Source organism: Cebus imitator, unplaced genomic scaffold (assembly GCF_001604975.1).
Source record: "Cebus imitator isolate Cc_AM_T3 unplaced genomic scaffold, Cebus_imitator-1.0 Scaffold40, whole genome shotgun sequence".
Taxonomy (NCBI): domain Eukaryota; kingdom Metazoa; phylum Chordata; class Mammalia; order Primates; family Cebidae; genus Cebus; species Cebus imitator.
In genome coordinates, this window is record NW_016107355.1 from 8,135,054 (window position 1) to 8,151,846 (window position 16,793).

The 16,793-nt window shown below is 35.5% G+C and overlaps 1 protein-coding gene across 8 annotated transcripts in view; it reads right to left on the bottom strand.

The window, feature by feature from the left end:
• GRIA2 (glutamate ionotropic receptor AMPA type subunit 2) overlaps positions 1–16,793 on the bottom strand; it is a 144,988-nt gene that overhangs the window by 57,606 nt on the left and 70,589 nt on the right. For all 8 annotated transcript variants that reach the window (XR_001824338.2, XM_037737607.1, XM_037737606.1 and 5 more), the window contains exon 3: positions 3,430–3,669. Coding sequence is in view for 7 of the 8 variants with exons in the window: in XM_037737607.1 (XP_037593535.1) it covers positions 3,430–3,669 (240 nt within the window). In the remaining variant the exon portion in view is untranslated. The remainder of the gene's footprint in view (positions 1–3,429; positions 3,670–16,793) is intronic.

The following is a 16,793-nucleotide window of genomic DNA, read 5'->3' on the forward strand; positions in this document are numbered from 1 at the left end:
CTTTTTCTTCTAGTTCATGATTAGGGCAGAATGTTGGGAGACCATTTTCACATTTGGACACTATGCTATTCCAAAGAACAGTCATTTTACACATTTAGACATTAAAATTTAACAATATATATTCCTGACCTAGACTCTCCAAAAAGCAAAGATGATTAGAGCCTAAAAGACACACACACACATATAATAAAGGAGATGAAGAGAGGGCCACACCAAGAACAGACCAAATTTTTGAAACTGAGGTATGTAGAGACAGAGGTAGAAAGATGAAACCATGGGATCTATTTTCTTAACTTTGGTTACTATGGATAAAGGGAACACAGGTGCATTATTCAAATCATGTGACACTAAAGAAAGGAGGTGCCTACTTTGAAGCATAAGCAAAATGGTTTTAGGACCAAATGGGGGGAAAACAGTTAACACACTGAATGTATGAATAAGCTTGTTAAAATGTAATATGATGGCAAAGCCATAAAATTAAGTCGTCAATGAGAAAAAAAATTGGATAGCAAAAATTCCATTTCCATGAGTCAAGTAAAATATTACACAAAGGTCAAGTCATTTGCCAGTATTATGAGAGTCTGGCATATTTATCCCTGAAAATAGCTTCAGATAAAAGGCCAGTGTAATGCTTTTCACATTAAAACATCAACAGCTACTTGATAGCACCTTGAAAATGTATCCATAAGGTCATTTTGACTTTAATATGTATTTAATATTATCACTCTGATGTTCTTATCTCAATGGATGCACTTGAACTCAAATCAATTTGTACAATATAATAATTGGAGATTATCTCATCACTTCAATTTAATTTAATATTTCTAAGTATTAATAAAAGTATTTTAAAATGTTCCAGATTTTTTCCACAAGTACATAAATCCATCCATCTTCACCTGCTAATTCAGAGCCTATCTTTCTGAGTATCTCTCTTCAAATACTAGCGTTTCCCTTTTTTTAAACTTATATCAGCTGTTGTCTATTTGAATTTTCTCAAAAGTTCAGTTTTAACTAGAGGGAGCAATGGTGAGGGTACTGATGAAGGTGAAGTATATCCCTAAACTAAAAATGCCACCCTCCATCAACCTTGTCAAAGTGCAAAGAGAATTCATCATTCAATTCTTCAATTTTGCAAGCAAAATTTAGCTTCTAAAATCATCTTGAATTTAAAATACTGCACACAGACGTTTAACTCATTTACTTATTAACACGATTTGCTGAACATCAACTCTGTTTCTAGCATTATCTGAATTACTGTGTGCAGAGTCATGAGCTGAGCATCCAGTACACTGAGCACAGCCTGGGTACTCCCTTCCTGGAGCTTGTTGTCACACCTTCATGAAAAACACACTTATCCTATGACACTAAGGCAGTCCCTGGAATATAGCAGGGGCTCAATAGGCAGTTCTTAAGTGACAGAATGAACATCACCATTCATTAGAAATTTCTCAAGTCCTATGAAGGAAAAGAAGAGATTGCTTTGAAAGATAACAATGTAAAAGGCATCACTGAGGAAATGATTTATGAACCCAGTTGTCAAGGAGGAGTAAGGATTAGTGAAACAGGCAGAGATTTGAAGTGAAAGAGTTTGGTGCATCTGAGAAAGTAAAAGAAGGCAAATGGATTTAGCTTTAATGAGTGAGCAAGAGAGCAGAAGACATTGGAGAGTTGAGTGGGAATTGGATATTATAAGACCTTAAAGCCACCTAAAACTTTTCAATTTTATCCTTGTCATAATGAGAAGCCATTGAAGTGTTTTAAACAAGAGAGTAATGCAGTCCAAAAAAATTTTTTAACAATAATTCTTGCTACTTTGTGGAAAATGGATTAAAGAATGACAAGTGTGGAATTGGGGAGATGAGGGTGTGAACTCATTATGGTGGCTTGGCCAGGGCTAACGGCAATGAAAAGGAAGAGTGTGTACAGATAAAATATAATTAGGCGGTAGAAATCACATCAGCAGCGTGCAAGGATGGAAGAGATATTGAGAATACACCCAGATTTCAGGCTAGCTTTACCAACAAAAATACTAAAGAAGTTAGCAGAGAGCAAGAGGAACATCTAAAAATAATTTAATAAGCTCAGTTTTATAAGCCCTTTTATCACATTAATACCTATGCTTCTGAAACATCCAGCACATTGAAATCTATATTTACTGTAAATGGTTCTCAGTTGTAGTTTTTAATTCCCTATGGGAATAGCCAAGCACTCCCTTCTCAAAGCAGGGGAAAATAGTTGTTGACATAGCAAATTGTTTTCAGCTTGTATAGTGCTGACTGGCTTTTCCACTGAGTGTTCTCATTTCCAGGATTAGGAAGACAGGGAAGAGAATCAGACACCTAGCTCCTGCAGTCCTGACTCGAGGTTGCTGCAGTAAATGGCTACAAACTGATCAATGGAGAATTGACTGACGGCTGGCTCTCTTCTTGTCTGCCCTTGTGGGTTAACAAGGTGCCCTATCTTGGTGGAAACAGGCTTCAGGTTTTTATTTGAACCCATATATATTCCAGGAAGCAAGATGCTGAGGAAATCACACTATGGAACTTAGGTACTCAGACAACAGTGGTCCCTCACTCTTTTGTCTTTGATTTACAGCTACTCTTTATAAAAAAATATTCATATGAATACACACACACAAAAAATGTTTCATACAATTTAGGGAGTACACAAACCCATTGACACCCAATTATGGACCCGGGAATAGTTAAGAACACCTGGGATTCTATGGCATAAATAAAGCAAGTGTGCTAATACTAAACTTCACAGCACGGGATAGAAGAGAGGTAAAGGTTGTACCTCCCCCCCAACACATTTTAATATCATGAATCAAGACTGGCATGCTGCTCAAAATCATCCCATCACAAACAATTATATGGAATGGTGTCAAAAGCACGGGTCTGGTATCAGAGTCCTGTGTTTAAGCTGTACCACACGTGGGTTGATCTTGAGAAAAACTTTAAATTGTCTGAGATTCAGGGATCTTGTTTTAAGGCAAGGGCAATAATAATGCCTGATAAAAACATATGCATATAACAATATTTAATAACTATACATTGCTATAAATATTCTTATTTGTATCTTTCACTTATATTTTACTCAAGCCACTTCATTCACTCTGGACTAGTAGCAGAGGTATCGTAGGTTCTTAGCTGCTGATGCCAAAAATTGCTTTTTATGTTACAACTAAATATTTGGACATCGGGTTGATACAGCCTATCTCTGAATTGTGCACACAAAGCTTTTGCTGTTGTTGTTTTACTCTAAATATGTTTCCCAGGTTTCAAATTACATTAGTCATTATCACTGCAAAATTAAACCAAGGGATCCTTGAGCTTTATAACACCTTTGTAGCTCTATAACATCCATAGAAGTGTCAAGTGTAGGCATATAATTTGCCCAATTACAAAGAGATGAGATACTGCCACTTACCTCGGTCACTGTCATAGAGGTATGCAAACTTGTCCCATTGATAGTATTCAATCAAGCTAAGGAGTGCTCCTTTGAGGTCAGGTCTCATCTGAATGACAAATGGATGTGTGCCATCTGTTGGGAAGCTGGGAGTGATGAAGGAGACGTGGAGCGTTCCACAAAATGATGTGATGGTATTTACAGACTTCTTGTCATAAAATCCAAAAATAGCATAGACTCCTCTCGAAAACTGGGAGCAGACTAGAAGAATAAGAAAGAACAGACAGAGTAAATCACTGAAATTGGCGTATAATCATATGAATTTGCTGGAAACTTAATGCACTTTTATATAAAATACAAAATTAACATTGTAAGAAATATAGATTTAATGATCCATTGAACTTGATGAGCACTTACTTAGCATTCTATTTCTAGAATCTAAAAGACTCTAAAGCATAAAAAAAATTCTAGTTACAAGAAAATGCATACATCATTGTTTAACAAGTTCTGTAAGTACTAACATATTTTAGAAACAAATATGAAAAATGTATGAGTAAAAAATATTAGCTATAAGAACAAACTGTAGTCACCTGAGATTTAAACACATTCATGACAGCTCATTCCCTACATAATCCAATTCCTTTCAAAATCTTTACTGTATTTACAATACTTTTACATCAAAAATTTAATGTGCTTCCATACAACCCTAATGCATACCAAAACCTCTTTAAGACAAGATAGATACCAGACTCCCATCATACATAGAGGGACATGTTCCCACAAAGGGACTTCTGTCATATTGTCACTCAGTTGAGAAGCAATTAAATAAAGTCCAGAACTTTACATTTTAATCTTCGCCATGGATCTAACTTACCCTGTATGTTACACTACATGTTCCCAAAATATTTTGGCTAAGGACCATAATTCTTAAACAAATAATAACATTGTATTTGGACCTCCCCATTACTCCCATAATCCTTTGGCCTCTTTCAATATTTCTATTTCCAGTGAATGGCATACAACACTACCTGCTTTCACTCTTTCCCCCAAAGTCCATCCACAACTAAGTCATGCTCATTATAACAAATGGTTATACTCAAATAAGGTCCACTTATTTTTCTCCATTTTCCAACCATCCTGGTTCACTGACAGTATATACTTAACATCGTGCTTGCCCTGTGCCTGGCGTGTTCTAGGGTACGTTAATTCATTTCTTTCTTGTGATAACTTTTGAGTTAGGAACTCTAATTATTTCCAAATTACTGATAGAAAAATTGACACGTAGAATGATTATTAAGTGACCTACCAAAGTCACTTGCGTAGGTGACAGATGCTACAGTCAAACATAGGGAGTCTGAATTTAGAATCCATACTCTTAATTAATGAATAAAGATGGCTTTGGCTTATCTTAGCTGACTAGTGAAATACCTACCCAACTGTCCTCCTCCCTCCACTTATGTTCCTTCCATTCAATTCTCCACAATATAATAAGGATGATCTTTTGAAACATAAATCCAGTAATATCTCTTTGAGAAAAAAGGGTACTTTGTCTAAGACTGATCCCCTGTAATGCTCTATAGAGCACTGACCATCCACAGAATAGTGCTTAAAGCCACTAGTGAAGTCAACTATGTGGCTTTAAATAAATAAATAGCTGATATTTCTCAATCTTGGGGTCACTTCAATCCAAGGAATGGAAAGCAGTCATCCAGTATCATAATCTAACAACCTAGAACATAACATCTACCATCCTTTTAATTAATCCTTTTTGAGAAATAAAATGAACCTTATGTAATTGTATTTCCTTCACAAAAATAGATGGTCTGTAGAAAAAATAGATTTGTTTCATGAATGTGAGCATTGCTAGAATATGTACAGGTTCGAATTGCCAGATATAGACAATCAAAAAAAATATGCCATGATGTTTAGTAACTGTTGTATGGTATGAATCGAAAGGAAAGCAAGGTTGCATCTTTAAGTGGCCCTTATTTGCCAAAAATCTGTGTAATATGTAAATTGACATATCCTTTATTACCAATCTTCTACAGAGCAGACTGAAATATCTCAGAAAGCAACTGAATGCATTTCATTACATTTCTTTCATACCTTAACATAAGGCAAAGATGAGATTACTGTCTTTTATTCATGCCCATACTTTTTGTTCTTGTCTGGGTACAGAGTTGACGATAACCTTTAGTGTATTTGATCACTATGTCCTCTATTCACACACATAAAAAATGGCCTTCATCTCATCTAGAAAAACTCTGCAGTTATTTCTTATTTTATACATAAGCATATGTCTACTGACAGGTATATCTTAAATCTTAAATTTGTTCAGAAATTGATGATTCCAAATGACACATGAAAGAAAGACATGCTATAAAATTCTCTCTGGGTCTATTTAATTCTGCTTCCTGCAAAGTGTGGGCATGTCATCCAGGTACTACAGGAATATCACGCAATATGATTTATTAATGAGACCTCTTCTCATCTTAAGTGAAATAGCTTCTGTGATGGAAACAGCAGACACAGCATCAGCAGAATGCTTGATAAAGAATGCCACTGTTTGAATACACAGGCAATCTTAATAAGGAGCCATACCTTTCATTTTCAATTTGTTTTAGGCTCTGGAGTGAGTTGTCAAGGGACCTCCTGGTCATTGTGGCCATCTGGAAACACTGGCTTTGACCCAACTACAGGCACAAGCTGCACAAAACTTCATAAGGAATTATAATCCACCTAATTCAGAAGACACCCTTGTTTCCCTGGGCACTTCAGCTAATTCTCCAATGAACCTACAGCAATAGCCTTTCTCTCCTGACTCTCTTTGGTTTCCTCAACCGTCTTCTCTTATCCTTCATTTCTTCATGGCACTTACTCAAGTGTGTCTATTTGCCTATATCCTTATTTTTCTGGATATTTCTTTCCTATGTCTCCTGATTACGCATACAGTTAACAACCATTCAGCCAACAGTGCTCATTTCCTTCTCTGTACCTCAGGGCAGTCACTGTCTCTCTCCTTAAGCAGGATAAGAATGCCACTGAGATTTACAACCAGGAACCAATCAAATCCATCAAAATGCTCACCTGAGCTAAGGTACTTTGCTTCCCTCATTTGTAGTAACCATCTGAAGATGAAAAACTTAGCCCTATGCTTCAAATACGTCATCCCCAAATACCCAAGACTGTTCACATTGTAATATTGATCCTTCCCCCAATTTAGCATAGGCAATTTAACCAACTGACACTTTTCATAAGAATATTAGCTGCAGTATTTTGGAATTACTCCTACTTCATTAGAAGTGAAATTATTCATTTTCATTTTTTCCTTATTCCTTAATGATGCCTCCAAAATTTAAAGCCATTTCCTTAACTTTGATCCATCCTCTAATAGAGGAAGTTTTACTACAATAAAGACCATCCATAATAACGTGTCATAAACTCTGAAACAATCATTCCAAAGACAATTTTCTGAAATGAGTTAGACACTACTAACATCCCATATAGTCATCTCTGGAGGCAGACAAAGAAACAGAAATCCACACAATTTCACCTCCAGTTTCATGACCCTTTCAATTACACTATGAAACACTATTATAAGTTTCTCAATGATTATCCTCATTAATATTAGAATTATGTTTATGTCTTGAGACAAACTGGATTGCAAAGGAGCAGCTAAAGATGCTCTCACTGACTTCTGTAATTAAATATTTAAATGAACTTTGAGAAACTCAGCAAAGGACAAGTCCTTCTAAAAGACACTTTAGGTCAAATAGCACGGATGATAATCTCCTGGGTGTAAGTAACTTGCTGATTATTTCACTTTTTATTACAAGCCCAGATGATATAAGCCAATGCTGATGGTGCATCCAACCCACATCTTGTTCTCTTAGGTCATTCTGCTCATTGGTGCTGCTAATGTAGCATACACGATACAGTGTGTATGCTGAACAAAATCTAAATAGCCTCGCATAGTTATTGAGTAGAAAGGGAGAAGAACTGAGCATGATTTTTTTTGTTTTACATATTTTATATTTATAAGTTGACATTCACTTCAATGAATCAGCACAGTCTGCTTCATAAGCAGAAATGGCAATAGCTTCTTTGCAGTTTGAACAAAAACTGGTAAAAGCTGCATCACCAAGGAATTCTGACATGAAAATATGGAAACCACTGAAAACCTCTCTCCTTTTTTTCCTACACTTCTGACATTAACCCCGTACATACTTTGACCCTGACTTCAGTACTGAAATTTCCCTATCATCTTTTAGTAAGGATCTCCCAGTAACTAAAAATAATCATCTTTTCCTGGGATCTAGTTTTCTTAGCTTCTCTGAATTTATTAAACCAAAATTTGCCTCTTGAAATTCTTTCTCTTTCCACTGTTACTAGTCTTACTCTCTTCTAATTCTTTTTTCACATTGCTGCCAAGTAAAATTATACCATCTTGGTACCTTTTCTCTCTCTAATTATCTTTCACTGCCTTATCTTTATCCTACATCCTAAATTAAAAAGACCTTCTCCAGGGATTTGTCTTCCAATTGTTTTCTCTTCTCTTCTTTCACTCTACCTCTTAGTGGTCTCACCTCTTTCCACAAGGTCAAATTCAGTGTGTACGCACATGTTTCCCAAACCTTCATTATTATCCCATTTGTCTCCTGTAACTATTAATTTACCAAAAAATGTACCGCAAATATTCTATATGGCAGGCATAGTGTTAGTTTAGAAAATGCACAGCAAACAGGATAAGTATTATGATCTGATTCAGGAAAAAATGGAATTTTACCTATGCTTTGATATTCCACACTCAGTCATTTCTGATGAAATATAATTATCATTTTGGAAACTATTTCTCTGTCTCCAAAAAAACAAAAATCTTAGCTTCAATCTGTCACCTTCCAGTGTCCCTCAGTTCATTATATGGAAACTTCTAATACCATATATTTCCAATGAATTCCATAAAAACAAGGTAAAAGTACTTTCTTTTATTTGATGAACCACATCTATGTGTTGATTTTTCCCTTTCTAGTCATGCGTGATAACTATTGCCATCATTTATATGCAATAGTTCAGAATAATGACCTTCTTGCTCTTCCCTGTCCTGTGCGTGCCATCCATCACCATTTAATTTTTATTCTATTTCATTCATTGCCCATTTACAAAGCACTTTCAGGAACCTACTATGCACTGATCTAGGTTTGGGGAAGACAGTACTAAGCACAATAGGTAAGGTCCCCACTCATATGAAGTTTGCATAACAGTACTTCTTAAGCATCTCTGACATCTTGGCCTTCCTTTTCTTTCTCCTTGGTTCTGACATGTGACCCTCCTCATCTCTCTCCTTCCTTTAATTTATACTCTTGTCATATTAGTTTTCCTAAAGCATATCACACAAAGGCATCATTCAAGAATCTGTCTTCCAATTGTTTTTCTTTTTCTTCAAACACTATTTTGTAGCAGTTTCGCCCCTATTAACAAGGTCAAATTCAACTTCTTATGCAAATATTTTCTAAACCTTCATTATCACCCCAGCTGTCATCCTTTATTTACTGAGAAAAGCATATACTGTAAATATATTACATATTATCAATTTTTAAATAATGTATTTTCGTGATTATTTTGTATTTATTTCCCTGCTGGTATAATTTTTAAGTAAAACATTCAATTATTTAATACCTTATGTGTGAGCTCTCTAGAATAAAAAAGGAAATACACAAAACGACATTGTTTTATAATATCTAAACACATATGCTTTAATCTAAAAAATTAAATATCACAGAGACATTATTATTCTGTTTTCAAGAATCTTGAGAGGCTCTGATCTCAGAAACAGCAGTTCTAAGCGCTAAAAGTGAGAACAAACTGGGTTTGAATCCTGGCTTTGCCACTTTCTACTTGGGTTGGTTAGGGAAGTTACTTTACTCGTCTGTCTCAGCTTAGTCATCTGTGAAAAAACAATAAAAATATTACCTACCTGCCACATTGTGGGACCGGGAAGTATTAAACATAAGTTGAAAAGAGTGTTGGTCCTATAAGTCTCTCATGACTTTCCTATGTTTCAATGTTCTAATTAATGATGATGTTAATATTTATGAATCATGCACCAGGATTTTGCTTATATTTTCCTTTAACCTAAAATTCATTAATTCCGCAAGACAAGTGTTTATCTGTTGAAATCAAGCCCATCTCTTCAGGCCAAAAATGTTAGAATCACTCCTGACTTCTCTTCCTTTATTCTTAGCATACAAATTGTCATCAAATACAGCGCATTTGACCTTTCTATCTGTGCTCTCCAGCTGTCAACACACGGCCTTAATATTGTCCTTAAACATCTATTGACTAGGTGGCTGCAATAACCTCCCCAAAAGCCTCCTTCATAATAAATCTCTTTCCTCTCATGGCAGATATAACCCTCTTGCTTAAAATCCATCAATTTCTTGCAGTTGCTTAGAGAATACCACATATAGCATTTGCTCAGGTGTTACCTGTTCCGTGTGGTCTGAATTACAAGCTGCTCCTTCATGTGATTCTAAAGCAATCTGTCTTTCTGCATGTTAGCCTACATTATAATTGTCTAGTTTGCCCATAAACTGTGAGCTAATTGAAAGTAGAGAATGAAGCGTCATTTATCCATGAATGCCCATCAAGTACTTGGTACACAGCAGGCAATTGATAAGTGTCATTTAATAAATACCAATTCTTCCAGGAAGGTTTCCTTCCTTACCATCAACTGAATATGATCCTCCCCGATTATGAACCCCATTAGCGCACTACCTTTACCTCCCCACTGGCCTGAATCAAAAGCCCAGCTCTATACTTTCCTGGGCACCTGGTAGAAGAGTCACTGATATTAAGCCTGCTTCCTAATCTATTGAATGGGGATATTAATTCCTCTCCTGTCTGCCTTATGGGAATGCTTTAAAGTTTAAATTAGACAATATATAGAGACGTGTGGGAAAAAAATATAAATCATTAGGTAAATGGATTATTGACAATAAATCCAACCACAATAATTTTTGTATTCTCTGCAATATCCAAATCAGAAATTTTCACAATTATATAATTACTGTTTTGCAAATGAACATATAATCAGAACCAGTGGGCTAGCAAAGACATAAAATGGGTTCTTATTATAAAATTTTATTTCTGTTGACACTGGGGTATTTCTGAGACAGTATTTTCATCTTTTGTTATCGTTTTGCAAAATAACAGCTGTTAGTTTAAAATTACCTATGAAATGTCATTAATTAGTTCTCATAATAGGAAAAAATAATCCTTTTAGTGTGAAAATACAATGTTTAGAATGTTTGTGAAATTCTATTATTTTAGGGTTTCCATATACATTTTACAAATGGAGAAGTTTATACCAAGAGTGGTGATGTTACTAACCTGAAAAGGTACACAGAGCAACATGCAATTGAAAACCTAAATGAAATGAGGTGATTTTTTTTTTTTTTTGCCTGAAACAGACATCCAATTTCTTTGCATGGAACATATGCCCAATAACGCATTTTGCATATGAAAATATACAGAAAAATTCCCACAATTTCAAATGTCTCATTTATGTAATTTGAATAAACTGTTCAAGCCTTAAAATTTATCATAAAGCGATTTACTCCTCTAAAATATAATTGTTGTAACGGACGGTACATGTAACATTAGGTTTCCATGTAAAAATTGGGGAAAATCATAAAAAAAGACCTGTGATTCCTTTACTCTCACAAAATTTAGTTAAATACAATGTTCTCTTCTTATGATGAAATTGAGTTAAGCCATCTACTTTCCATTAATGTGGTTATTTTAAAGTTCATTTTTCCACTGTGACAGATTTGTTTTCCTATCTATGGACAGAAAGGATTTCCCATTCCGGACTTGGCAGTGTAACATCCCTCACAAAACTGTCATTTATTTAAAACCTTACGCTTTTATTTGTTCATTCCTGTTCCTCAGAGCCCAGCAAAGTTCCTAGCACAGACACTCAGTGTATAGCTACTGAATCAAACACCAACTGATTCAGAGGAAATGCAAAGCATAATAAACATACACCCCAGTGACATTTTATATAAATTATATCACTGATGATTTTCCCTATAGCCCAGCCACAAACATTTACGATGATAAAGTACTTCTCTTTTGCATACATGTTGATCTAATTTTTCACAGAAATGTTAAATGTGATGCAACATCATCACTCAGTATTAGAAAACAAAGAAGCTGTAATAATACATTTTTCTTTCCCTCTAAAAAATATTTACCCCCTGACCTTCGTGTTATGTTTGCTGACTGAGGTGAAATGGCATAAGTTTATCGCTGTTGCCCATATTATATACAGCTTTTAAAAAAATCTATAACATTTATTCTGGCTTCATTCATCATCTGGGATAGCAGGCAATCATAGAAACAGCAGTAATAGGCAATAATTCCCATGTGAATGTTAACAATGGGTTCTGGACACATAAATGAAAGAGAATTACCTCCGGCTCTATCAGATGCTATTTCACAAGTGATAGCCTCATTCTTTTTCCTTGGGATATGTATATTCTCTTCATAAATTCACACAGTTCTATCCTCTGCAAATTCTTGCTCAATTCATGCTCTATGTAAGTTCTGGGCACTCTATGCTCTGATGAAATTTGAATGTTGTGGATAAAGAGTACCAGGCTGAATAAATGTCTGCAGGCCTGGCGTCTAATCCCTGCTGTGACACCAGCCAGCTGTGTGCTGCTGGCAAGTCTCAGCTTTCAAATGTCTCCGTGCCCTCAAAGCTCATACTTTGGCCTGTGTGGCTGAACAGCAAAGAGAGAAATTCTAGGACATGTCAGGTAGTACATATTTATTATTCATCACATATTTTCTCATGGAAAACGTATGTGAGATACAATAAATTTCAAGGATTAAATAATACAATTCTCTTTGTTTTACTACTTTTTCTTGCTCTTCCTTTTTCTTTGTTTTATATTTCTTATCCTTTCCTCTTGCTCTGCTTTTTTTTTTTTTTTTTGTCTTCTTCACATTTACAGCCACCCTTCATCTTAATGTCTGAAAAACCTGCAATCTCTTGTCTGACCTTAATTAGAATACATAAAATTGAGGTATAAGGTATGTATCCAACATAGATGCAATGACATCTCAGTCTAAATAATTCCTTTAACACTTGTGATAAAACCTACTTTTAAACAAAATAAGTGAAAAATGTTCAAATGCTTATAAGATTTATACTTAAAATTTATCCTTTAAATGAAATACAGAAAAAGACAAAACTTTATCACCTTACTGTCTGGATGCCCTCGAATTAGCTTGGATAACCCTCTTGCTTTTGAATGACTCAAAGAGTTTCTGAAGGTTTCACAGAACTTTCTTACTCAGCTTACTTGTTGGTAAGTGAGAGGGTTCTTAAGCATGTGACATAGTACTTATGTGTTAACCCACATATATTTATTTTCAAAGAACACATTTTTTGAATATTGTATAATGCAAAATTATATAAATATGCTAAAATGCTCTGAGCCATTAGCATACATCTCTAAATTGCCAAGGAATTGAAGGGATTATCTTTAGCACAATGAACTCACACACTCTTGATGCATTGAGTCCTGGTAAAATTATGACTTAACACTTGCTAAGGGATCATGGCACATTGCTCTAATATTGTACTGAGAGTCGCCCTACTCCATTGCAACACCAATTCGATCAAATGAGCCTAGTTACAACTGATGGTGTGAAACTAGTTCTTTCCAACAAGGATTAGTAACTTATTTATTTTTTGGCCCTTACATTTCTTTTATTGCTTTAAATTAAATGTCCATATTTCAAAAATAGTAGGAGTACATTATTTTACAAATTGAAACACGCACACTGATTAAAAGGATATAACTTCCCTTTGCTTACTATTCTTCTCAGAAGCAACCCTTGTTAAAAATAACAGAACCAAAGACAAAAACCACATGATTATCTCAATTGATGCAGAGCAGGCCTTTGACAAAATTCAACAGCCCTTTATGCTAAAAACCCTCAATAAGCTAGGTATTAACAGAACGTATCTCAAAATAATAAAAGCTATTTACAATAAGCCAACAGCCAATATCATACTAAATGGGCAAAAACTGGAAGCATTCCCTTTGAAATCTGGCACTAGACAAGGATGCCCTCTCTCACAACTCCCATTCAATATAGTACTGGAAGTTGTAGCCAGAGTAATCAGGCAAGAAAAAGAAATGAAGGGTATTCAAATAGGAAAGGAGGAAGTCAAATTGTCTCTGTTTGCAGACGACATGATTGTATATCTAGAAGGCCCCATCATCTCAGCCCAAAATCTCCTGAAACTGATAAGCAACTTCAGCAAAGTCTCAGGATACAAAATCAATGTTCAAAAATCACAAGCATTCCTATACACCAATAACAGACTTAAAGAGAGCCAAATCAAGAACGAACTGCCATTCACGATTGCCACAAAGAGAATAAAATACCTAGGAATACAACTAACAAGGAATGTAAAGGACCTCTTCAAGGAGAACTACAAGCCACTGCTCAACGAAATAAGAGAGGACACAAACAGATGAGGAAACAATCCATGATCATGGTTAGGAAGAATCAATATCGTGAAAATGGCCATACTGCCCAAAGTAATTTACAGATTCAACGCTATCCCCATCAAGCTACCAATGATCTTCTTCACAGAAGTGGAAAAAATACCTTAAACTTCATATGGAACCAAAAGAGAGCCCGCATAGCCAAGTTAATTCTAAGCAAAAAGAACAAAGCGGGAGGCATCACACTACCAGACTTCAAACTATACTACAAGGCTACAGTAATCAAAACAGCATGGTACTGGTACCAAAACAGAGATATAGACCAATGGAACAGAACAGAGACCTCAGAGGCAACACAACATATCTACAACCATCTGATCTTTGATAAACCTGACAAAAACAAGCAACGGGGAAAGGATTCCCTGTTTAATAAATGGTGTTGGGAAAACTGGCTAGACATGTGCAGAAAGCAGAAACTGGACCCCTTCCTGACACCTTACACTAAAATTAACTCCAGATGGATTAAAGACTTAAACATAAGACCTAACACCATAAAAACATTAGAAGAAAATCTGGGCAAAACCATTCAGCATACAGGCGTAGGCAAGGACTTCATGACCAAAACACCAAAAGCATTGGCAACAAAAGCCAAAATAGACAAATGGGACCTAATCAAACTCCACAGCTTCTGCATGGCAAAGGAAACAGTCATTAGAGTGAATCAGCAACCAACAGAATGGGAAAAAATTTTTGCAGCTTACCCATCTGGCAAAAGGCTGATATCCAGAATTTACAAAGAACTAAAACAGATTTACAAGAAAAAAACTAACAAGCCCATTCAAAAGTGGGAAAAGGATATGAACAGACATTTTACAAAAGAAAACATACGTGAGGCCAACAAACATATGAAAAAATGCTCATCATCACCGGTCATCAGAGAAATGCAAATCAAAACTACATTGACATACCATCTCACGCCAGTTAGAATGGCGATCATTATAAAATCTGGAGACAACAGATGCTGGAGAGGATGTGGAGAAATAGGAACACTTTTACACTGTTGGTGGGAGTGTAAATTAGTTCAACCATTGTGGAAGACAGTGTGGCAATTCCTCAAGGACCTAGAAATAGAAATTCCACTTGACCCAGTAATCCCACTACTGGGTATATATCCAAACGATTATAAATCTTTCTACTATAAGGACACGTGCACACAAACGTTCATTGCAGCACTGTTTACAATAACAAAGACCTGGAACCAGCCGAAATGCCCATCGATGATAGACTGGACAGGGAAAATGTAGCACATATACATCATGGAATATTATGCAGCCATCAAAAACGATGAGTTGGTGTCCTTTGTAGGGATATGGATGAACCTGGAAATCATCATTCTCAGCAAACTGACACAAGAGTAGAAAATCAAACACTGCATATTCTCTCTCATAGGTGGATGTTGAACAATGAGAACACATGGACACAGGGAGGGGAGCACTACACACTGGGGTGTGTTGGGGGGAAATAGGGGAGGGACAGCAGGGGGTGGGGAGTTGGGGAGAGATAGCATGGGGAGAAATGCCAGATATAGGTGATGTGGAGGAAGGCAGCAAATCACACTGCCACGTGTGTACCTATGCAACAATCTTGCATGTTCTTCACATGTACCCCAAAACCTAAAATGCAATAAAATAAAAATAATAATATTAATGTGGGGTGTACTTCTAGCCCCATCATTCTAGTAAGAATTGATTTTGTTTGTTTCTGTTTTTGTTAGGTTTTTGATTAAGGACATCATACAACAATTATCTTGTGGCTTACTTTGATATATGACAGGGAAATTACCATGTTGTTACAGACTTAGTTCACTCTTCAAGCCATTGTATGGTATTCACTGGTTCGGAGGTAGCAGCAACATTTTATTGACATTCCCTAATTGAAAGATATTTAGATTGTTCAGATTTTTTGTGATTACAAGCAAGGCTGTAGTGAACACGTGAGTACATACATCTTTGTGCACGTGCGCTCTTATTTCTGCAGAACAGATTATTAAAAGTAGGATTGCTTGGTCAAATGTAATGCTGGGTAAAAGGTTTTCCATGCTATCAAATTATCACTCAAATACCATGTAGCAATTAACATTCTTATCAATAAAATAACTTTTTATTTTTCATGTAATTCACAATTGATAATGTTCATCATTTTGATTTTTACTAATCTAACTGGTAAAAATGACATTTCGTTTTTGTTTTAATAATGAAAGCTTTCATTTTTGTACTCTCGTGACAGCACACAATGCTCTTAGTGTATTTTATTTATTAATTTAAAATCTGTAATTCTGTAAAGCCACATGGGTCATAATATTATCCATATTTTAGAGATGAAAAAACTTGGAAGGAAGTTAAGTAATTTTCTCAGATATCACCTCTAGAAAAGATGAGTGGATGTCAACCCAGGCAGCCTGACTCCACAGCTGGTTTCATCACTAATAAACAGGAAAATTGGATTCCCATCATTATTAAGAAAGTGCATCTATTTTTATGCTTTCCTCTCTTAATCATCTATTCCTAGATTTTTACACACTTCTTTTTACTATTGTTACCCTTTAAATCTTGATTTCTAATATACTTTAGTCTTCTTCATATGTAAAGCCCCTATCTTTCTTCCACTTTTCTCTTACCTTTTTCTGTGTTTATACTGACATTTGTAATTGAATTCTTAATCTTTCGTTTGATAATTCCTAAATATTGTGTCTTATATACTAAGGATTTCCCATTCAAAGATTTTCAAAATATTCTGGGATGTTTGACTTTTTAACAATCCCTTTTACATTAAATTCTTCAAATATTAATATCTGGA